The 24,639-nt window shown below is 44.0% G+C and overlaps 1 protein-coding gene across 1 annotated transcript in view; it reads left to right on the plus strand.

Annotated features, from left to right (window-relative positions):
* LOC115073634 (parathyroid hormone/parathyroid hormone-related peptide receptor-like) overlaps positions 1 to 16,493 on the plus strand; it is a 33,370-nt gene extending 16,877 nt beyond the window's left edge. Inside the window, exons 9-13 of the mRNA XM_029572235.1 lie at positions 4,694 to 4,760; positions 5,257 to 5,351; positions 7,437 to 7,578; positions 9,652 to 9,693; positions 16,101 to 16,493. Coding sequence (XP_029428095.1) covers positions 4,694 to 4,760; positions 5,257 to 5,351; positions 7,437 to 7,578; positions 9,652 to 9,693; positions 16,101 to 16,493 — 739 coding nt within the window. The remainder of the gene's footprint in view (positions 1 to 4,693; positions 4,761 to 5,256; positions 5,352 to 7,436; positions 7,579 to 9,651; positions 9,694 to 16,100) is intronic.
* Positions 16,494 to 24,639: the final 8,146 nt, after the last annotated feature.

A 24,639-nucleotide genomic window follows, 5' to 3' on the forward strand; every position in this document is an offset into this window, starting at 1 on the left:
TACAATTTAGATTGTAAGCCTTTTTGGGCAGAGAAAAAGGTGAATACGTATATCTAAAATCCAAATCCAGACCCCTCAAAATCATTATGTACTGTGATGGGGTCAGAGTGAGGTCATTACTAGCAATACTTTCAGGAAAATTTCTGGAATGGCACCAAGCATGAATTTTAAGAGCTGGTGAAAACCTAAAAGCAAATAGGGGGAAATCCGGGAAAAACAGAGAATGCACAGGTCTGTAAAACAGAAGATATTGCACCCGCATGCATGTGGATAGGACAAGAGAGTCTGAGCTTGGAATTCCAGGAAACCTGGAAAATCCCAAAGAGTTAGGATCCAAGGTCTTCCTTTGTTGCTCACTCCCTGGGGTAAGTGGTGGCTTTCCTCAAGTCTATCTGGCCGATCATTGCTCATGGACTTTTCTCCTCGGAACTTGTCCAAATCCCTTTTAATCTCAGCTGTGCTAGATGCCCTGACCACATCCTCCACCAACAAATTCCACAGTCTCATGTTGCGAGGAGTGAAAAAGTACTTTCTCTAATTTTGTTTTAAATCTGCTACCTGCTAGTTTCACGGAGAGTCCTCTAGTCCTACTGCTATTTGAAAGGGTAAATAACCTTTCCCTAATTACTTGTTCCCCCCACCCCCCACTCATATCCTCTGTCACTTATCTTTTCTCCAAGCTGAAGATCCGGGGGGAGCCATTCCATCCCCTTTGTCATTTTGGTTGCCTTCCTCGGCACCCTTTCTAATTCTGCTATATTTTTCTTAAGATGAGGCAACTAGAACTGCATACAGTACTCAAGGTGTGGTCGCAGCACAAATCTATACAGAGGCAATATGAGATTCAGTTTTATTCTCCATTCTTTTCTGAATAAACTCCTAACCTTCTATTTCCTTTTTTGACCACTGCTGCACATTGAGCTAAGGATTTCAATGTATTATCCACAGTAACTCCTAGATCCTTTTCCTGGGTGGTGACTTCTAATACAGAACCCAGCATTAAAGACAGGAGTTGAGTGGCACTTTACAGACATTTAGTAAAACATGAGCTTTCGAGGACAGAGTCCACTTCGTTAGATGCATGAAGTGATGTACAAGAGATGGTTAAAATATATACAGAACAGAGGGAAGGCATTGGATTAGGCAGGATATGATGGGGAGCGAGTGTTAATAGCATTATAGTAAAGCCTAATGACAACTGAAGAACATGTGAATAGACAGATTGATGTGATAACAGTTACGTTTATAGATAGTTGTAGTGATACCTCCTGGGGGAATTCTGCGCTACTGCGGAATGCAGAATTTGTGCAGAATTCCCCCCCCCCCCCCCGCGCAGAATTCCCAAATCGCAGAAAATAGCAGAGGAGACCGTGGCATGCCGCAAATGGAGCGTGTCCCGCGGCACATGCTCCGTTCGCAGCAAAGATGAAGGCCCGGTGCGCTGTTCGCAGCGAAAAGGGAAGGCCCCCATGTGCCGCGGGACACACTCCATTCACGATGAAGATGAAGTCCCGGCGCGCCGTTCGTAGCACATGGGGCTCTTCCCTTTTCACCGCGAAAGGCGCGCCGGGCCTTCATCTTCGCCGCGAATGGAGCACGTCCCGCAGCATGCCGGAGAGAGAGAATGTGTGTCAGAGAGGGGAGGGGAGGGTGAGAGAGAGCAGGAGGATGTGAGAGAGAGCATGGGGGGGGGGGTGCCGGTGAGAGAGAATGTGTGTGTGAGAAAGGGGAGGATGACAGAGAGCATGGTTGGTAAGAGGGGGGGTGGGGAGGGTGAGAGAGAGCAGGAGGGTGTGAGAGAGAGCATGGGAGGTAAGAGAGGGTGGGTGGAGGGATGCTTGAGTGTGGGTTTCAGAGAGAGGGAACCTATATGAGGGGAGGGGGTTGCCGGTGAGAGAGAATGTGTGTGTGAGAGAGGAGAGGGGGTGTGGGGGAAGGTGAGAGACAGCTTGGTTGGTAAGAGAGGGATTGGGGGGGGATGCTTGAGTGTGGGTTTCAGAGAGGGAGCCTATATGAGGGGAGGGTGACAGAGAGCAGGAGGGTGTGAGAGAGAGCATGTGAGGTAAGAGAGGGTGGGTGGGGGGATGCTTGAGTGTGGGTTTCAGAGAGAGGGAGCCTATATGAGGAGATTGTGAAGGAGTGTGTATGTGTGTGAGAGATTGGGAGCTCGTGTGTATGAAAAAGGGATTGTGTGTATGTGAGGGTGCTAGCCTGTGTGAAGGGATTGTGTATGTGTGAGACAGAGCCTGTGTGAAGGGCTGCGTGAGAGAGAGACATAGGTAGCCTGGTGAGGATGTTTGTGTGAAAGAGAAAGGGAGCTTGTGTGGGTGTGTATGCAAGAGAGAGGGCCTTGTATGAGGGGATGTGTGTGTGCGAGAGAGTGAGGGAACCTGTATGAGGGTGTGTGTATGTGGAAGGGACACTCTTACAGTGAATTTCTAGGGAAATTCTGCTCAAAATATTTAAAATTCTGCAACTTTAAGTAATACCTTTTTTCTGTAATAATTTAAAATGTAATTACTTAAAGACTGTCATGTAAATTGTGTTATTTTGACCAATATAAGGTTTGCACAATTTTGCAGAATTTTCAGTTTTTGTGCGCAGAATTTTAAATTTTTTTGCACAGAATTCCCCCAGGAGTATAGTGAGCATTAAGCCATTGTTTCTGTTCAGACCTCCGGTGAAGGTGTTACGTTTTTTAATGAGGGAACTCATGCTCTATAAGGTGCTATTCAACTCCTTTTTTTTTCTTTTTTGCTACACCAGACTAACAGGGCTATCTCTTTGAAGATTTAGAACCCAGCATTGTCTACCTATAGTTAGAATTATTTTCCCCTATGTGTATCTTGTTGCACTTGTCCACATGAAATATCATCTACCATTTAGATGCCCAGTTACCCAGTCTTGCAAGTTCCTTCTACAGTTCATCACAGTTTGCTTATATTTTAAGTACATTGAATATTTTGTGTCAGTCAGAAAATGGAATCACTCCTATCCCATGACTTTTTTCCAGATTGTTAATTAATATATTAAACACCAGTCCCAGTACAGATCCCTGGGGTACTCCACAATTTACCATTCTCCATTGAGAAAATGTATCATTTAGTCCTACTCTCTGTTTTCTATATTTTAACCAGTTACCAATCCACAGTAAGACATCAACTCCTATCCAATGACTTTTTAGTTTTCTGAGGAGTCTCTCATGAGGGACTTTACCAAACAAATGTACTATGTCAGTTGTCTCAGCTTTATCTACACACTTTCAAAGAATTCTAATAGGCACAACCTCCCATTGCATCTTTTTAATTAAACCATGTTTATCTACATGACTAGTAATTAACAATAGCTTCCACCATTTTTCCCAGCACTTCCATCAGGCTCACCACTGGAGCCCTATTTTAAAATTGGCATTACATTTGTTACTCCAGTCCTCAGGTATAGAGGTAGATTTGAATGATATCTTACAGATTACCAGTAGCAAGTCTGAAATGTCATTTATGAGTACTTTTAAAAAACTCTTGACGTGAATACCATCAGGTCCTGGGGATTTGCTACTATATGGTTTTATTCATTTACTCTAGCACCTTTCCCAAATTCACATTAATTTGATTCAGATGCTCTGAATCCTTATCTATAGTTGTAATAACACAGTTTTCAATGCCGAGATACTAAAAGAAACCCTTCTGCACTAATTTTTAATTATTTAAAATCTAGCTTGCGGTAATATTTTGTACTGCAAACAGATGTCTGCCAATGCTGCCATAAAACTTAACAACTTTCTTCCCATCTTCCCCCCAGCCATCAAGTACATGCAGAAAACATGTGGGGCTTGGTAATAAACCCTATAGGTATGTCTCATACAACAAGAAATTCACTGTGGGTTAGCAGGGAATTCAGAACCTCAAAGAAGAGTGGCCACCTCACCCTGGATCCACCAAACAAGCTGATCCAGGCCTGGTTGCCCATTGCAAAAATTAATTTGTAGTTCTGATTTTCTTAGGGAAATCAATGGGGAAAAAAAATCAGAACTACAAATCCAGGCATACTGCGAGGCAAAACTAGGCCTGAATCAGCCTATTTTCTGGACCTGGGGTAAGGTGGCTACTCTATCTCAACCAGAGAGAATGAAGATTCAATCCTTGGATGGGGAAGAGCTATGATTGCAGAGCCTACAGACTTGATATAAGGCTAGGATTTAGTGATGTGTTTGGGTGGCATTTAGAATGATAAGAGCAAAAGTTACTCTTAGATTATTCCCATATGTTGTCTGGTCCTTTGATGGTATAAGATAAGATTAGATTCTCTTGAGGACAAGTCTATTAATTATCAGTCAGGTAGACTTGAGAATTTCTCTCCCTTTCTTCTGGGAATGAGCAACAGGTATGGGATCTCCCCATTGGGATCTGATGGGTGCTGCCTAGTGGTCTGAATTGGCCAGTGTCGGAGATAAGATGCTGGGCTCAATGGACCATTGGTCTGACCCAGAATGCCAGTTATATTCTTAAAAGCCAGGACCAATATCCTTACCAGAAGTTGGCACCACCTAGTCAGTTGTACAGATGTCTCCTAACTAGTGGCGAATGGCATCTCACCGCTGCTGTATGTTGGCTGTAGGCATTTAGCACATTCTGACATCGGAGATCATGAAGGGGTACCAGCTCTGTATTATATAGTCAAATTCCTCTTGTTTTAGGTGCTGGGACCTCAGTGCTGGCAAGATGAAATGGATTTATCAGATCCCTATTCTAGTGGCTATTATGGTAAGAAACTTATAACAAAGTCATCTGAATTTGTAAAGGCTTTTTATAGGAGGATCGAGGATGTCAGTTTTCAGCAGCCTAGCATTTTGGGAGTTTAGCTTCAAGCTTAAAAACAGGAGAAGACACATAGAAAGATCTGACCTGTAATACACAAGGATGAAGAGTACAGAGCACAACTGTCCCATAGCCATATATATATTACATGCACAGCACAGAGCACAACCACCCCTCGTGCATTACTCCCTTTCAAAGCGACAAATTTGTGAGCGCAATTTCTGATAACTATCCTGCTTACAGCTGTATTAAAATAAGTAGATTCTGAACAGATGTTTTGTTTTCTCTTTAAACCTAATAGCAGGAGTTGTTAGAGCTGTCAAGACTTTGCTGACATTCCTGACAGATATCAAGATGCATTTTGGTGAGCAGATATTGGAATGTGCTACAGTTGTGAGCGGTGAATGTGACCTTCCTTCCCTCCCTCTTTCTCTCTCTGCAGATAAATTTCCTTCTCTTTCTGAATATTGTGAGGGTCCTGGCATCCAAGCTGTGGGGAACCAACACAGGAAAGCTAGACCCTCGGCACCAGTACAGGTGGGGGTCCGAACCCAATGCATGGCATGTCTGCAGGAGAAAACACCTGTCGAGGACCTTCTGTCTGTCCGTTTGCTGACTCAAAACTTCATTGGGTGAAAATGCTTTCCTAAGGGTCTATGGCACTTAAATATAGTCCTATTCACCCTTAAAAAAAAAGTGTTAACTCTTTTCTCTGTAATTTGGGGTTTGGTGGCCCACCTGCTCTCTTTCAGTGGCTTCCTGATAGGTTCAGTAGGAGCTAACTGGGCAACTGGAAAGTGCTTGTTTTCTCCTAAGGTTATAGGGAGTGCTGTATATTCTTAGGGAAGCATTATTATTATTATTATTTGCTTGCTAACTTCTCAGATTTCTTGCAGTGGTTCTTAAAATTGATATTTCCGTTGCCCTCCTGGAGTTTTCTCTCCATACCCTCCTCTTTGAGGGAGGCAGAAAGACTCCACAGTTTATGGACTGGCCATAATGAATTAGGGCGACCCAATTGGTTCTGTTGTGATAGGTCAGGCTAATCCAGGCCTGGGTTTGCCCCATTGCATGCAGAAACTTGTAGTTCTCTTTCCCCAAAGGAAAAACTAGGGGGCAAAGCTAAGACGGAATCTTTCAAGACCTGCAAAACATAGAATATGACAGCAGATAAGGCCGCAATGCCCATTCACTGAACACTACATTTCCATTTACCCCAGTTGATCTCTGGTTTTCCTTCACTTCTTTGAGGCTAGGACCCTTCTCCGTTTATCCCATCCTTTCCTAAACTCTGCCACTGTTTTTGCCTCCACCACTTCCTCCAGAAGGCCACCCTCTTTGTGAAGAAATACTTTCCTCTGTTACTTCTCAGTCTACCCCCTTGGAGCTTCAGCTGATCTCTTGTTCTGAAAAAGGTTTCTGTTTGTGCGTCGTTTATACCAGGGCTTCCCAAACCTGTCCTGGGAGCCTAACAACTCAGGATATTCATAATGAATATGCAGGAGATAAATTTGTATACCTTGGAAACCCAGTATGTGCTAATTTTTCACATGCACATTCAGTGCTGCCTGAGGGAGAACACAGGGCAGGTTTGGAAAACCCTGCCTGTCCTAAAGTGAACGAAGCTGTAGTCATGATAGAAATCTGCACTGGCCAGTGACTTGCATAAAGTAGTAATTGTCAACCCAGTCCTCGGAACACATCCACCCAGTCTGGATTTTAGGATATCCATATTGCAAACCTATCTCATGCATATTCATTGTGGATATCCTGAAAATCCAACTGCCTGGATGTGCACCGAGGACTGAGTTGAGAACCAGTGACAAAGGATATATCTTGCCACATAACCCTTACTGTCTGTCTGTGTCACAGAAACATTTATAAAAAAAAAAAAAAAAATTCCAGCATCACAGAGTGAGGTAGAAACGCCAGACGTCATTATAAGCGAGCTCTGAAGTGCAGTACAGTGATATCTTATCAAGTGCACTTTATGGAATATACCAAGTCCTCCCTTTACGTTATTTCACATACGTCCAGGACCTACACCAGGTAATTACCCTCTCTCTTGCTACATCCATGAAATTCTGTGTACTTAAGTGGCCTCAACACAGAAACATAGAATTTGATGGGAGATAAGGACCATAAGGACCACCTAATCTTTACCCAATTTAATTCCTGGTGAAAGACCATAGACCACTGGAAGAAATGAAAACCGTGGACTGTCTGGATATAATGGAGATATGTAGAGAAAATAGGTAGGGATCTGTTATTCACCATATCTCTGGGGCAGGATAGCATTGGGCTGTCTTGGTTTATCATGATCCCTTCTCTATAATGTTGCTCAGTTTTCATCTTTTGGATTGTCCTTTGTAGGGGTATTTATGTAGAAGTTGCTACTTGGACCGGTTCTCAACCTGACAAATTTTCAAGATATCCACATGAATATGGCATGAGATGGATTTGCATGTGCTGCCTCCATTGTATGCAAATTTATTTTATGCATATTCATTGTGGATAGCCTGAAAACCTGACCAGCCAGCTGGCGCCAAGAACCACATTTAGAAACACTGTCGCCAGATGGCATGCTGAGCTAACTAATCCTGGATTTTCTACCACTTGCAGAAAACTCCTGAAGTCCACGCTTGTCCTGATGCCACTGTTTGGGGTTCACTATGTGGTCTTTATGGCCATCCCTTACACTGAAGTGTCTGGAGTTCTTTGGCAGATACAAATGCACTATGAAATGCTCTTCAACTCTTCTCAGGTAAGCCTGAAGGTGCATGTAACCCTGCTCTATTCAGTCATACAGTGTTCAGCTGAAATTCTGTCCAGGATCTTGGCCAGATCTTTAGTAGAGATGTGCATTCATTTGCAACGAATGCAACAAATGAGGCTAGTTTTGGTTCACTCTGAATGGAATGAACTGAAAATGGCCTCCTATGAAAATATCCAAAATCTTTAGGGTATTTTCATATTCCTGGTATTAAAAAAAAACCAGGCCTCCTACAGCCTTGGAAGCCCCCTCCCACCCAGCAAAATGTAAGCCTGAGACCCAGGCCTGTCCAACTGTGCCTCCCAGGCCCCACCAACCCTCACTCTCAGCTCAAAAACTAATTTGGCTTAGCTGGGCTCTGGCCAGGGCCAACCCAGAGTCAACCTGTGGCTAGCCTAGAACCGAGCTGGAAGTGGCCTGGAGCTCTCCTCTCTGTTTTTACATCATAAAATTGCTGGTTGCACCAGAGGAACATCACTTCAGTGCCATTCTTCAGGCACGATGCCCCATATTTAAATGACCAGGGACCTGGGTGGGAGCGAGTGGACTTTGCTCTTGACCTTTTTTTTAATTCAGGATCTGAGAAGGGGTGGGGGGGGGCAGGGTATGAGCTCCCCAGCCCTGGCACATTTAAACAGAAGGGGGAAGGACCCCAGACAGGCCCTGGGCAGGCTCATTTTTTGGGTCACAAGGGGTCAGAGATGCAGGCCCGGGCACCGGATTCATGTTTTGCTGGAAAGAAGGGGTTTCCAGGGCCACAGGAGATTTTTTTTTTTTTTTAATTGGCACTTTTTGTTTGTTTTCAGGGTTTTTTCCTCCCATTTAATTTTTTTTTTCCAGTTTGGCAAACAAACCAAAAAATGAAAAATAAATCCCAAAATGAAATAGCAAACCTTTGCTGCCAGGACAGCTAGCATGAACCATCCTGTGTTTGAGGGAAGAACAGAAGGCAAGGGGGCTGGTCACAGGCATGCACATATTTAAAAAAAAAAAAAAAAGTTTGTTTTGTGTTATGGTGTTGTATTTGTGTCGTGTCATTTGTGTTTTGCTCTCTGTCATTTGTTTTGTGTACCTTGCTTCATTTGTTATGTTAAAAAATAAATAGTTTCATGTCTGGATGCCTCCCCCACCTCAGCTCCTGGCCCATCATTTAAAAAACTTCTATTCAGTCGCTCTCTTCCCACCCTTTAAAAATATTTCTTCCTGTCTGGGGCACTCACCCAATCTGTGTAGATCAGAGTGGCTCTAGGCCTCCAGCCAGCCCCCTCCCACTATCCCCCAGGACCCCCCCCCAAACTTCCCACACCAAGGCAACAGAAGGATTCTCCCTTACCCGCTCCTGGCTCGGCATGCAGCGGTGGTCTGAGCCCGTGCAGCTGGCCCAGCATTGTGTTATTGTTACGCTATCATTAGTTTTAGCTAGAGTAGCATTATCAGACCAACCCTGGACACTGAGCTGACAGTAAAGGGGACTCCTGCTACCAGCTTGAGGTGGGGAGTTTTGGGGGATCCGAAGGGCGCTTGTGGGATCTGGGGTGCGGGGGGTTGTCCGTAGGCCCAGAGTCAATCTGTTCTACACAGATTAGGTTGAAAGGGGTAGAAGGAGGCGAGCCCAAGCCGGAAGGAATATTTTTAAAAGGGCGGCCCCCAGATAGAATTTCTTTTATTAAAGGAGGGCATCTGATATGACAAATGACATGACAAATACCATTGATATTTTCCTGTACTTTGTAAAGGAAAGCACATACCTAGTAGCTGACTGTTGGCTGATTTTCTGTAACTGAGCAAGCAAGGAGAATAAAGTGCTGGGATTGGAAGATAGGAGTCTGCTGCCCACGTGTGAAAGCTGAATAACGCATGCTGAAATCAGGGCTGCAGGTCCCACCAGCGATGCAATGTGGCAGCGACAGGCACAGTTACATTCTGCTTAGTCAGTTCAATGTCTGAGAAGCTTGAAGCCTTAAAGAGGGAAAAGCAACCATTGCCAAAGACAAGTAAGGGTCTCTTAATAACGACATTTAATCCAGACTAAGAACTATTTTCTGTTTTGTTTTTTTTTGGCAGGGATTCTTTGTGGCTTTTATTTATTGCTTTTGCAATGGGGAGGTAAGTGAGACTGACTCCATTAAAGCAGAGGGAAAAGCAAAATGTTTTATACATATAGATATATGGTGCTATTAAGTCCTATTTATTTAGTTCTTTTTTATACCGACATTCTTGATACAGATCATATCATATTGGTTTATATGGAACAAGGGGTTATAACATTAACATAGAAGAAGAGGCAAAAAAGTTACAATAAAACAGGGGCATGGAAACTTGGGAGATGAAGAAGCCCGAAGCAGAGGAAAAACGTGGTAACTATAACAAAAAATATACAGGGTCAGAAATGGAGTGCACTGATTAGGTGGCACTTGTATACGAACAAGTATACAAGTATACTATAGCAGAGGACATTGCTTCCAAGGGGGAAGCAAAGCTCCAGAATCCCAAAACATCCAACAAGGGGCAGAGGATGAAAAGGGGTTTTTCTATGTTTTTGCTTTGGGGACAAAGCACCCGAATAAGAGAGAGGAATGGCAGGAGGAAGAGACCAAGCTGCAAGACCGGTACAACAGTACAGCAAAGAGCTGAACCAGGAGAGAAGCAAGGAAACAGCAGTAAGAGCAGCAACTGGCAACAACATAGTAAGGAGCTGAGGGCCAAAACTGTGGATACTGGTTCATTCCAGTATCCACATTCCTGCCACACACATGAACATTCAGGGAAACCCAACACAGGGAGGTTTATTTTAAATGAAGACTAAATTTCCCAGCAACTCTGGTGCCAGCTGTGAATGTTATGGCCTCATGATGTCCCCTACCATTGAGAATACTCATTCACTAGGCACACTGCTTAGTGGGAAGGAGAGGAAATGCTGGGCCACCTTGGCCTTGTGTACCCAAATTGCCAATGGATCTGTAGCCATTTCCTCAATGGGCTCTGTGACATAGCATGTGACAAATTTATTCTTGGGTCTCCCTTGCTAGGGAGGATAATCTCCTCTGCTGACAACCACTGTAGCCATGGTCTGTGTCAGGAAGGTCTATTCTATGTGGGCTATTGGGAGGGGGGGGGGGGGAAAGATGGCAGATAAAAGTGAGTAAGAAAGTGGTAGCTGACACAATGCTCTCATTCCAACATCCAAGCCTCCAGCTTGAACTTCCAGCTTGTACTCTCTTTCATCCGTGGGTCACACAATGTGGCTAGCATGCAAGTATTCTTGAAGACGTGTTTTATCCTATCTTGCATTTGCTGCTGCAAAGAGTTTATGAATAGCAACACACTGCTGCCAGTCCCTGTTCCTCTAATGTCTCCTCCAGGATGTTGACTAAGGGGATGACCTTACCCAGGATTGCTCTTGTGAAACAGATCCTCCATGGCATCCTTGAAGGGCTTCAGGACTTGTATCATCTGTGTCATGTGTAGCCAATCATGGTGCTCCACTCCTGTCTTCCTTTCTGGAGACATGTCATGAAGGACTTGTCCATTGCTCCACTAATCTCTAGTATCAGTCAAGTGGAATTCCACCTGGTGCCTACAGCCTGAATGAGGTGCTGCAGAGACACACCTGTTGCTTCCTGCATCTCAGGGAGCTTCTGCCCATCCCTCACAATTTGGTGAAAATGCCCTGCTATTTTCCTGAACCTATCAGTTCGTTCAGGACTAAGCTGCAATATTCCTCCTTGGTCCCCAGGGCATCCTTTACTGCCAGGTGCAGCAAGCGTGTAAAGCAATATATCCCCCCTCATAGCCATCTTCCACGGCCTTTTTCAGGCTAGTACCACTATCTGTAATAAAAACAAACAGGAAGAACAGTCCTGTCTCTCTGGTCTTGTTGCCAGGCCTCCATCATCTTCCTTATTTCTAAGATATTCACTAATGTATGGCAATTATCCCTCATTTTGTGGTGCAGCACTGCCTACCTGTATCCTACTGATTCACCCCTGCTACAGTGCCACCTTTCCCTGGCTCAGCCAGCTGCCACCATTGGGCTTTCAGGGAGAGATAGGCATGTGTAGCTTTCCACCTTGGTCAGCTGTGCGAGCACAACAGCTTGGCCTTGAGTGTACAGGGTCGGGAATAACATGTCTACTGGATGTTGTTCAGGAGGTCACTTTGAAATTGAGGGCTAAGAAGTGGAGCAGGTGCTTCAGTCCCATGTTCTCCCCAATCTGCAGGGGCTGGTCATCCAGGGCAATCATTTCCCCAATACACCATGTCACCACCTTTGACGCTGCCTGCCTCTCACTGTGAGACAGTGATCTGATAAAACAGCCTGCTCCATGGTTGGGAGCCCACAGCAGCAGCAAAAGGGGAAATCTGCCTACCATGCTGATGCCTGACTGACTTTCCTGCTGCACTTTGAATGGTAAATGGGGGAGGGACGACCTCAGGCTAGTAAATAAAGACCGGTAGCCTTCCCTGAAACCAATGTTAATTGGTGTTCTTTTTTTAAGTGATGCGGTATGCGACTGTTTGTAAGATGGCTGTGATGATCAAGGGAGAGCAAGCTCTAGGGGTCGCCTAGATGGGCCTAGGGCCTATGCTGGTGGTTAAAGTTAGCAGTGTCACTTCCTGCTGCTCACTACTGGGGTGGTGGAGTGACACAAGGTCTACGGGTTTCTCGACCAGCGAATGGACTATGTAGCTTCTGTAGTTTGTCACTGGTGAAGACAAACCATGTAAGTGGAATAGCAGAAAGAGAAACAAAAACGAAGAGCCAGAACTGTCTTAAGTACTCCCACTTCCCAAAACTTGGCTACTTAATGCAACCACAGGACCACTTGAATGTTCATTGTAGCTCTTGCCAAATTGACCTCTTTTGTAGGAGGGAGTAAAAGTCACCGTTTCTTACTACTGCCAGAAATAAACGTTTTTCCCTAGGCTTACTTATTACTGCAACAGAAAGGTAAGTTAAGTGTCCAAAGCAATACTAAAAAAACAAAACAAAACAAAAATACACAGTTTTTCAACACTGCCAGTACCACATATTTATTTTCCACAGACATGGCTAATTACTGAAGCAGCAGGGTCATTTAAATGCTCACAGCATGACAAAGTAGCACCTTTTGCAACAGGATTTCAGCACTGCCAGTAACAAACTTCTTTTCCACAGACTTGTATAGTAGCATAGCAGTGATGGGAGAAAAAGACCACATGGTCCATCCAGTCTGCCCAGCAAGTTTCTTATGGTAGTAACTGCCGCTCTGTGTAGTTGCCCAAGCCTTATGTTAAGGGTGGTAATACTACTAGCAACATTTTTATAGGATGAGCAGCCTTGATAATTCAGACAATGCTGCTTAAACGTGCTTTGCTTTTGGACTTGGCCATAGGAGCAGCCCTGCACTTTTTCTGTTTGCATATAAGTACCCTGGTCTGTAAAAGTCAGAGCCCACCATTGGCTCTCTGAATCCGATTCCTATTTCACCCCCACCGTTGAAGTGGAGAGCAATGTTGCAATTGTATCAAAATCATGAAAGCTAAATGCTGCTCCATGCAGGTTACCCCTATGCACCCTTTTCATTTCCATGCTCTAATCTTTAGGGATCCACACTGTTTATCCCATGCCCCTTTGAATTCGTGTACTGTTTTTGTCCTCACCACCTCTTCCAGCAGAGCATTCCAGGCAATCACCACCCTCTCCGTGAAGAAATATTTCCTGATGTTGGCTCTGAGTTGTCTTCTCTGGAGTTTCATTTCGTGACCCCTAGTTGTACTGTCTGCTTTCCAACAGAAAAGGTTTTAAGCTTCTGCATCATTAAAACCTTTCAGGTATCTGAAGGAGTGTATCCCCTGCACCTCCTCTCTTCCAAGGTATACATATTTAGATCCTTTAGCCTCTCCTCATAAATCTTCTAATACCGACCCCACCCCATTTTGGTCACCCTTCTCCAGACCACCTCCATCCTGTCTTTATCCTTTTTGAGATACGGGCTCCAGAATTGAACACAATAGTTCAGGTGAGGTCTCACAAGGACCTGTACAAGGTCCTTGTGAGACCTCCTTTCTCTTATTGGTTATTGCTCTCTCTATGCAGCCCAGAATTATTGTGGCTTTAGCTATTGCCTTGTCACATCGCTTCATCACCTTCAGATCACCAAACACTATCACCCCAGGTCCCTCTCCCAGTCCATGAGCATTAGTCTTTACCCCCCCCCCCCCCCTCCCATCACATACAGCTTTTTTGGATTTCCGCACTCCAGATGCACGACTCTGCACTTCTTGGCATTGAATCCCAGCTGCCAAATCTTCAACCTCTCTTCCAGCTTTCTTAAATCATTTTTCATTCTCTAATTATTGAAACAGCAGGGTCATGTAAATGTTCAGTGCACTGCTGTTAAAAAAAATACCACTTTTTTTACAGCAATATTCAAAAGAAAACACAACAGGAAGCTCTGCTGGGGTCCAACCTCCCCACACCTCCCACTGAACCCAGACACTACCAAAACAAAAAAATATATAGTACATTCCCTAAATTTGGAAGATTCCAAAACTCAGGTTTCCAGATTTCAGAACCCAGGGCTCACCTTAATGCCCTTCAATCTGAGGCATCCATGAGTTCTGGAGTGTCCTCTGTTACTGCTGCTTGTTCCACTTCCATTGGCTCTCTTACTCCCAGTGCTCTGCTTCTCCCGTGTCATGCAACTGAGCCCCAACCCAATTTATGCAGGGAATCTTGAGTTGGGCCCTCTCCTGGCTGGCTGCTCCTTGTTTAGAGTTCCAGATCCCCTGGATGGAGCTAGGCCAGATGGGAAACGAGCTCTCGGGCATTTTTTGAAGTTTCCTGACATGCCTAGGCTTCTTCTGTGCCCTGTTTATACACTCCTGTGGTTGAATTTGAAGGCTAGGTACCCTCTGCATTGCTACCCTCCCCTCTACCTTCACCTGATCATCATAATAGCCCAGTATCTTTCTTCTACTGATAGTGCTCTTTGCACTGGCACCATCACTGACTGTCTCCTGCAGATGCACCCGAAGATAGCATGCTAGTAATTAGAATTCTCAGACCTTTCTGAATTGCCAGAAGTTCAATATCCTGATTCATCTGAATCAGCACGTTCTCCAACTATCTACTGCAGACACTGCTTAGGGGGGGCATCAGTGGCATGCACTGTACTGCTTTAGGAACTCCATTCCTACTGCCCTTGCCCCTTCACCACTGATGCCACCCTTCAATGACTCTGCCTCCTTCTGCCCCTGCCTTATAGGAACAGAGCTGAGAGTAAGAGCAGGCAGCAGCTGCTTTTTGCTAATTTGGCCCTGCTATATAAACTCTTGGGTTGGGGACACCTGGTCTTCTCACTACTATAATCAAGTCAGAGAGAACAAAGGAAAAAAAAAAGGCTGGTATTCCACTTGGGTTAGTGCAGTGGTTGGTCACTAGTCAGAGACACTGTAGCTTTTAAAATAAAAACAGATTGGGCTCGGTGCTGCAAGTGCATATAGAGAGAGACGCATTCATTCTTACTCTTGACTGTTCAGTGATGCATTAACTCTGTAATAATGAACAGATGGATTAAATGGCAGTGTGTCCCCCTACACAATAACAGGCAAGAGCTCAGCCTAATTTGCTTTAAGTTTTACCTTCCTTTAATTTCCAAATATTTTTTTAATTGGAGGAGAATCAGGGTTCAAATGCTGCTGACAGTGCTTGTGACCTTGGGCAAATCACTTCACTCGCTGTTGTCACAGGTACAAACTTAGGGCCTGATTTTTTAAGCATTTTTCCCATAGACACAGAATAGAAGAAAAGCCTTAGTAGATCAGGCTCTTAGATTGTAAGCCCTCTGTGGATAGTGAGCTACCTATAGTACCTGAATGTAATTCACATTGAGCTATCAGTGAAAAGGCATGAGCTAAATATAAATGAATAAAACCTTTTCTTTGTCTCAGGGAACACATTATATGTTGCTCAAAGTTACATGTTGCTTTCAGTTTCAGGTTAGAAAATGAGGAATTATCAATCCATGCAGGTACCGACTGGGATAGATTGGCAGTGAAAAAAAATGATTGACATTGATTGGTTCTGCTCCTTCCTTATTCCTTCCCACCTCAGTTCCATTGTGTTTGGCTTCAGGGACTTGCCTTGAATGGAAGGAAATAAAAAAAGCCTGCAGTTTTGCTTATCCAATAGACTTAAATGAGATCCAACAATGAATGCAAATGAATATTTTAATTAGTTTTGGGAGCATTGACCATTTCTTTTATTTTAAGCAAAATGAAACAAAAATGATCTGTTTCCGATTACCCATGTGTTTCAAGCAAATGCACATCCCTAGTGCACAGTGAGTGCCTGATAATAAGGAGAAAGGTCTTTCAAAGTAGGATAACAAATCAGTAAATAGAGTAATACTTTTCTCCTCTTCTTTCACTTTGTCCTTGCCTATCCTCGTCACTCCTTTCTTTTAACGTATTCTTTCTTCATTTTTCTTCCCTCTCCTTCAACTAATGCTGTTTAATCTCCCAACCAGGTTCAAGCAGAGCTGAAGAAAGCCTGGTTTAGAAGGAATTTAGCTCTGGACTTGAAGCAGAAAACTCGAGTCACCAGTACAGGAGGAAGTTTCTACTGCGGGGGCATGGTATCCCATACCACCAACAGCTTTAGCATGAGCGTCGCTGTCCGAGGGGTGTCAACGGGGGGACCACAGCCCAGTGGGAAACATAGAATATTACCTGGACACACAGTGACCAGTCTGCCCATACACATCCCCAGTTCCCCTTACGTGGAAAACTCCCTGCCTTCTTCCACCCAAGAAAAGCCACAGAAAGGAGCAGGAGAGGGGATTAGCAAGGATCTCACCTGCTCCCAGGATCTTCATCAGAGAGACTGCAGTCTACAAAAAGAACTGGACACAATTCTGTGAAAACAAGGATGCACTGATCTGGACTTAACCAAGACAAGGGAGAAGCATGAGATCCTAAGAGTGAACAGATGCCATGTCAAACCAAGTACCAAATGTCTCAGGACTTCAACTGTAAAGCAAAATCTAGGTAGTTCATGTAGAGGAAAATAAACTTTACCTGGAAGGGAGCTAGAACCTGGAGACCACTGTATTTCAAATCCACTGCAACGCTATTCATAAAGTCTGAAATCACGCATTTCAAATAAGGATAGGAGGGACTTATGGATGCAAGGTCTAGATCCATCTAATACCTGGCAATTTTGCATTCTGCTCTTATTTAAGCAGGACATGTAATAATTTCCTGTAGAAAGCAGAATATCTGGCCATCCTACCTGGAATGGACCATAACACTGTAAAAATGTAATCATTACAATGCCAACAAAATGCGAGTGTGGCGAAGCCATCCACCTCACAGATCTCCATTACCACAAAAAAAACAAATCTGTTTACCAAGGTGTAAAAGTTAACATGTTGTCGACCATAAAAAAATGGAAGCTCAGCTGTTCATTTTTTTTTAAGGCTAGAATCATTATTTGACTCCAGCTGGCTAGTAGCTGTATTGGGAGGGATTAGGAAACGCACAAGGCATAACTGTGCATTTTGGGGAGGGTGATGCCTGGTGGAGTGATAATTAGATATATAAATAGATGAAAGAAAAATGACTTTGCCCTTATTTCAGACCCTTCTTGTAAGATTGCTTGGTGGCAGGGGGAGAGTCTCCCAGGTGTTAAGTCCCATCCACTCCCATTCCTTGCAGTTCTGCTTTTCTTAGGAATACAAATTCAGGCCTGGCTGTAGTCTGTCCCTGCTGCCATGGAAATCCCAACTTACCAAGTACTTCAGGTGCCCTCTGGTTCCAGTTTTTCAGGACAGCTAGATCCAGCCCTCATTTTGGCCCAGTGAATGCTGGGAGTTGAAGGTCTGCTCTCCCTCCATGCAGTGGGGTAAAACCAGGATCAGCTTAAAGGATGCTGGAAGCAGATACGTCTTTCATGGTCAGAAAGCTGCTGTGCCTCACGTTTCTCATTTTGCCCAGTAGCATGCACCTCAAGGTTGCTCTGCCAGCTCACGGAGTGAGTCACAAATAGCAAACATGCAAGGTGACAGGTTGCTGCTGTCTGTCCATCCCAGAACAGAGATGGTCTTGGACCAGATTTATTCCACATGAGATACCGGGCTCTGGAGAATCAGATATGCCCTCCTGCAGATAGAAACCTATATGGACAACATCTCCCTACATTGACGGAGAATGGTCTCCATTCATCTGTAGTGGGACACAGCAGCGAAACCAGATCCTGCAACCTGTATCTCACTTTTGGCTGATGCAAATGTATTTTAATGCATTTGTATTGGGCTGGCCTGGTGTTTATTCACTGCAAATAAAACTAAATTGAAGATAATGGTCCCTCTGTCACATATATGATGATAGGGCTTCTAAGGGCAAAATATAACACTGACGTTTGCGCTATGAGCTTTGCCTGGCCTGTTTTATCATGAAATACATCAGGATTGCAATGCTTTTTATACACAATATAATCTAATTCAATAGGAGCCACACATTTGTCAGCTCTTCAAAATAATTGAAATGAATTAAAAATAGGTTTATTATGAAAATATTATGTATTCAAATTAGTACTCTCACAGACAGACTAACACTAAGGCAGGAAGTGTAAATGTGAAATAATTACAAACCTAGTTACAGAGAAGAAAGTATTTGGAATACTTTTGAGTACTTCTTATATCCAAGGAAGAGAAACAAATATAGGAGATGCACATTCTCCAAGCAGGCACAGTCCAGTCACCAAACTTAAAATAAGATGTTTTTATACCTTTGTCATCTGCATATTTTATTTTTCTAATTGTATTAATCCATCTCTTCTTTTCTCTCATCTGAGCTGTTTCCAGTCTCCTTTCCATTTTTAATTTTTTTCCTTCCCACTGTCTTTGACATTGATCATTCTCTTTCATCTCCCTTTTCTGCTTCTTTCCACCCTTAGCTAGATCCACACCTTCTCCTTCACATCTCCTGTGCCAGTCCTCAGTACCTTTTTACCTCTCACTTACCTACCAACCAACTTTCCATCTCTCACCCCATTCTTCTCACCTGTCTCTCACTCCATTTTCCACTCTATTTTTCCTTTCACCCACACCCTAATCCTCCATTTCTATCCTCTGCACCCACCTCCTCCCCAGGCCCTTCTACTTTCTGCTGCCTTTCAAATTCTCACCAGTTCCTGCTCCTTCCCTCCCCACCTCTTGCATCTTTCTTGTCTTACACCCTCCCCAGCCTCATTTCCACCTTCTCATCCCCTTCCTCTTTTACTCCCTCCATAGACCCCCAGTTTCTAACCCACTCCCCAGCTTTCTACATCCTTCACACCATCTCCCAATCCCTCCCTATTCTTCAGTCTCCCTTCATCTCATCTCACATTCACCACTAATCTCCACCCCAATCACTTAAGTCGCACTGTCTCCCAATCTCCACATCCTTGGTTTTTTCCCATCCCTAGGTGTAGTTGCATAGCACAGGGTCAGATTGAGAAAGAGAAAGAGGCCCTGGAAGGCAGAGGAAACATTTCCTGCTCTCCTGAGTTCTCACTTTCCCAGGATCTTCAAACCCCCTGCCCCCCCAGGGCCACTTTCTCCATTTCCATCTGTGGCCCCTGTGCTACTCAGCTTCTCCTCCCACCCATTCAGTTTAGAGATCAGCTGCTTGAATGCAAGAACTGCCATACTGAGTCAGACCAAGGGTCCCTTAAGGCCAGCATCCTGTTTCCAACAGTGGGATCCTGCCAAATTACAAGTAGCTGGCAAGATATCGTGCTGCCAACACCCAGGAATGAGAAGTGGCTTTTCCCAAATGTACCTGGTTAATAAGTGTTTATGGACTTTTACTCCAGGAACTCATCAACTGCCTTTACCACATCCTCTAGCAATGAATTCCAGAGCTTAATTATATGTTGAATGAAAAAGTATTTGATTTGTTTTAAAAGTGCTATTTTCTACATTCATGGAGTATCCCCTTGGTTTTTTATTTTTTGAGGGGCTGATGCCATAAAATGCACTCAGCCTAGGACACAGCTTAACAAGCGACTGAACATGCATTTTGAACATGCTAGGCTAACCCCCGATGCAATATGGGGATTAATGCGCCCAAAACACGAGTCCACATTCACACGTAGCTAAAAGCATTCATCACATGTAAATGCCACGTAGATGAAGCTATTAGCAGAAAATCGCCGCTCGGCTAATGCACTCTTGTTACACTGCAAGTTTAACACCAGGCCCGAAGCTGGCATGGTTATGTCACCAAGTCAAGGGCCCGTTAGCCGAGCAGCAATTCCTACAGGCTGCCTGTCTGGTGGTATTACATGAACTGCATTGGCTTCCTGTTAGCAGCAGAATCAGGTGTACAGTTTTAAAGAGTTTGTAGAACTATTTACATTTTGCGAGGCTGCAATACTCTAAGAATAACTTCAGGTGATAGCCAATATTAGGATGCTGAAATCTTTGCCACAGGGGCTACTTGCAACTCCGTTCTTGTTCTGAGCATGGCTGCTCTTTGTCACTGCAGGGGGATTTCACACGCCAGCTTTTCTCTTGCGGGTGAAAAAATAGATACTCCTACTGAGCTTTCATTTCCCAAACCCACACACCGCCATCTTCTGGGCACCTGCTGCAGAGTGCAACTGTGGGACGCTCACAAAAGCCAAAAATCCACTGACGAAATAAATTAGGAAAGGTTATCTCAAAGTCTGGTCAAAATATAAAATTAGGATACATCAAAAGGGTCAGGTGGGAGTAGATATTCTTAGAAATAAAGAAGTAATTTTAGTACAAAGGCCAGTCACATCTTTGAAGAAAGACCCTCCAGTTCAACTGGAACCAATACTAGGCTCCTAGCACCATGAGCCTTCATTTGCATTATTTCCATATTGCAGGATCTGACAACATACCTAGCCTGGCCATTGCAGTGGCAGTCTTTGGGTGGTGACCATATACCAAGAGCCCCGATTTCAGCTGTATGGTCACCCTTGGGCATTGACCATGACTCTCTTTCTCATGGGGGCTGTGAACGCTGCTTCTGTAGCATCCCCAGCCGATCCAGGTTGCAGAAGACCTGAACCAGGGATCAAACTGGGGACTTTTAGCATGGCAGTGCATAGCATTAGGGCCATGCCGACCTTAGCTTTTAAGGACCTAGATGGTCCCAAAGGAGTCTTCTGTCCATGCTTATTCAAGAGCAATGAATCACCAGAATGTTGTGATGGAGGAGATGGGAGCTCTTTCCCCAAAATAGGAATAAACATGGAAATAAGGAAAAAAAACTTTTTTTTTTTTACCAGATGTTTAATAAGTGGAATAACATAGCTAACCAATTTGTTTTTAGCCATCTGCTAAAATGGACTTGGTGCTCCTTAACGAGGAATGTGTGTTACAGTAGATTCCCAGAATTACAGCTTGAGATGCACTCTTTTGTGGGGCTCTTGACAAACAAGCAAACTGACTGCTCTTTGTTTCCCTGGAAAAAAAAAGATAGAAGTAGCAACTTAGCTCTGGATCTAGCACTCCACCGTGATGTGACATTTTTAGACCCCTTGGAATAGATTCCATTTGCACATTCAACACCTGGAGCCTGTGCCCCCAAGAGGGTGAGGAATTTCGAAAGACTTATGAGAAAAATAAAGATAGAGGGAGGAGGCAAAGCATACTGCAGCCTCATACTTGAGGTTTTTGCAGTGTAGTGAAAGTTGTCTTGCATTCCTACCCCTTGTAAAGCTTGGAAATGCAGCCCTTAGTATTGACACAGAAGACAAGACCTGAAATTAATGTTACTATAGGCTAACTGTGCACACTGGACTTCTTACCAATGGCACTAGCATTACCAACTTGGAGCGACTTGATATTTTTCTGAAAAATTACTGCAGACCTCCAGTAGCTGTGTTGGTCCTGTTGAAAGCTGAAGTCTTTGCAAATTTTGAGGCCTTTTATAGAACCAAAGAAACGCTTCTGCAAAGGATGCTGCTGTCCATGAGCTTTCTGCAGTCATACATTTCCCTTCTTGTCTGACTTATGTTTCTTGCCAGGGAAAACACAAATTAGTGCTCTAATATGGATGGAAAAAAAAAAAAAAAAGATTATACAGCAAAAGATGTTTTAAAGCAATCCAAAAGGTGAGCCAGGCCTGTGACTCTGCTGTACAACAGTAGCATAGAAGACTGGGATGCAAGTCTTCTCTCTGCTGGACTTGGGCACCCTGGGTAGGGAGGGTGGGCAGCTGCTGCTGCTACTACTACAGTGACTTGCTGGCATGACAGAAGAAAGTCAATCTCATCTGAGCTCATTAAAGACCAGATGCACTAAAGCTTTTCTCCCATTCTGGGACAATTTGGAATAGCCTGCATTGTGTCAACGTGCTTGGGCACTTTTGGGCATTGACAAAGATGACAGGTCTTGAAATTAACATTACTGTAGGTCAGTGATGGCCAACCTTTTGCGCTCAGTGTGTCAAAATTCATAAAAAATACGAGCATAACTCGGGTGGTGTGTCACTTCTAGAAAAATCCATAATTTTGTGATATTTGTAGCTCTAATTAATAACAAAAAGTTATAATTTCAATATATGTACTGTATTTATTAATAAAGCAAAAACAAATAATTCTTTACCTTACCTGCTTAGTGACTTTTTTGTTGCTGAATTTCATTGGCTAAATCTTCAATTGAAACATTCTCTCCCCCTCCCCCACACAAACTCTTACTCCCTTGGATTTTCTCACACACACACCCAGGCAAGCTCCCAGTCATTCACACACACACACACACACACACACACACACCCCCCTCAGGCAGGCACCCATGCATTCACACACATACACCCCCAGGCAGAGTCCCATTCATACACATGCACACACTAAAGGCAGACCCCCCCTCTCTTTTGCCACCATCCCCAGATGTCAGTAATCTTGCTGCCACTGTCACTGCTGCCACATGGCTATTGTGGAGGTGCCGATTGCTGCTACTGACACTGAAGCCCATTCTGCTGCTTCCTCTGTGCAGGCCCCGTGGGCTTCCACTTTCTCCATGCTGATCTCTTACATTGCGAGATACACATAGAGAAATTGCTATTCTTGCACATTCCCAAAAATTACATGTGCCAATCACTAAAAAGTAATTTATTTTTTTTTTTTACCTTTGCTGTCTCTTAGTTTTCTAATTGGTTAGTCACAGGCTTTTTTTTTTCCACCTTCCCTTTCTTATTTTTTTTTTGCCAATTCCTTTATATTGTCTTTTTTTCTGTTTCTTTTCTCTCCATCTTCTTCCCTCAAACACACAGTCAGGTTCTCATTCTCACATGCATTTCTCTCTCACACACACAGGCTCTCACTGTCACATGCTCTCTCATATACAATCATTCATACAGTCTCTCACTGGCACATGCTGACTCACACACACAGGCGCTCTCTCACTCCCACATGCTGTCTTTGCAAACATTCAGGTCCTCACTCTCACATACAATCTCTCAACTCATCTCATATATGCACACACACACACACACCCTTCTACAGACCCTCAGCCTCTCTCTCACCTCTGGGCCTCCTCTTCACGGGTCACCGCAGGATGGGCTCTGCAGCGGCCCTAATCTTCTCGGGCCGCGGCAGCCCTGTTACCGGGCCTCTTCCTCTTCTCGGGCTGCCGTGACTTGGGATTCGTGGCGGCCCGTAAGCACAAGCGCTGCTTCTCTTTTGCACGTGCTGATGCTTCTTCTCCTTCCTGCTCTCGCGGTTCCGGCAACTTTTAATTCAGGGGCCGCACAGGCAGGAAGGAGGAGGAGCATCAGTGCATTTAAATGCGATCTTTTTCTTCCTGAGCCTCACCACGGCCCTACCTGCCTGTCGCTGCGCCGCATGAGCCTCCCTGCGCCCGGGGGCATTGGTGGGGGGGGGGGGGGGGGGGAGATACTAAAAAACTAATTTTAAAGGGTCGGCGCAGCTGATTGTAGGTTGACCGTGCACACTGAAATTCTTACCAATGGCACAAGTGCTCTGTAACTCATTTTTAAAGGAAAACTACTTGTGTATCTGCTAATTGTGCAGGAGGCAGAACAGGGCTAAAACAGCACATGTACATTAGAAAATCCAAATATATACATGCTATTTTCTTTAACCTCCCACCCCTCAGGAATGCTTCTTTTTAACTGAGATAAAAGCATGCTCACTGTGAAAAACGATGTATATTTCTGGCTGTCATGAAGGATACCTTTTTTTTTTAACAGAGGAATTTAGCCAAATAATGTAATTGTTACCCAGTTAAATGCCTCTGAAAATTCTCCTTCTTCTGTCTATGGGGAAAATTCTTAGCTCACACACCATGCTACCTGGGGGTGGGAGTATTTGTAAGGTGGGGAGAAAAGCCCCAAACATTCAGGGTAGGATCAAATCTCAAAAAAGATATTACGGAATTAGAAAAGGTAACAGAGAAAGGTGACCAAAATGATAAAGGGGATGGAATTATTCCCCTCTTCAGCTTTGGAGAAGAGATGGCTGAGGGGAGATATGATTGAAGTTTATAAAGTCATGTGAGTGGAGTGGAACTGGTAAATGTGAATCGGTTTACTTTTTCAAAAAGTGCAAAATCTAGGAGACATGTAATGAAGTTACTAGGTAATACATTTAAGAGAAATAGGAGAAAAACATTTAGTCAATGCATAAACAAACTCTTGAATTTGTTACTGGAGGATGTGCTAAATGCTGTTAGTGTAGCTAGGTTTAAAAAAGGTTTGGACAAGTTCTCGGAAAAAAGATCCATAAACCATTATTAAACTGGACTCAAGGAAATCCACTATTTACCCCTGGGATAAGCAGGATGGAATTTATTCTACCTTTGGGGATCCTTCCAAGTACTTGTGATCTGGACTGGCCACTGTTGGGATACTGGGCACATTTTATGTTTTTACGAAAGGGGGAGGGAGGTGAGGCCTGGGTATTGGATACAGCATGAGATTTATAAGAACCAAAAAGCAAGATGAGGCCTGGAATAGTTAACCAGCAGAGGTGTTGGAGACTAATGGAATTTCAACATGCCTGGAAGAGATATAGAGGACGTGGTA

Source organism: Rhinatrema bivittatum, chromosome 12 (assembly GCF_901001135.1).
Source record: "Rhinatrema bivittatum chromosome 12, aRhiBiv1.1, whole genome shotgun sequence".
NCBI lineage: Eukaryota > Metazoa > Chordata > Amphibia > Gymnophiona > Rhinatrematidae > Rhinatrema > Rhinatrema bivittatum.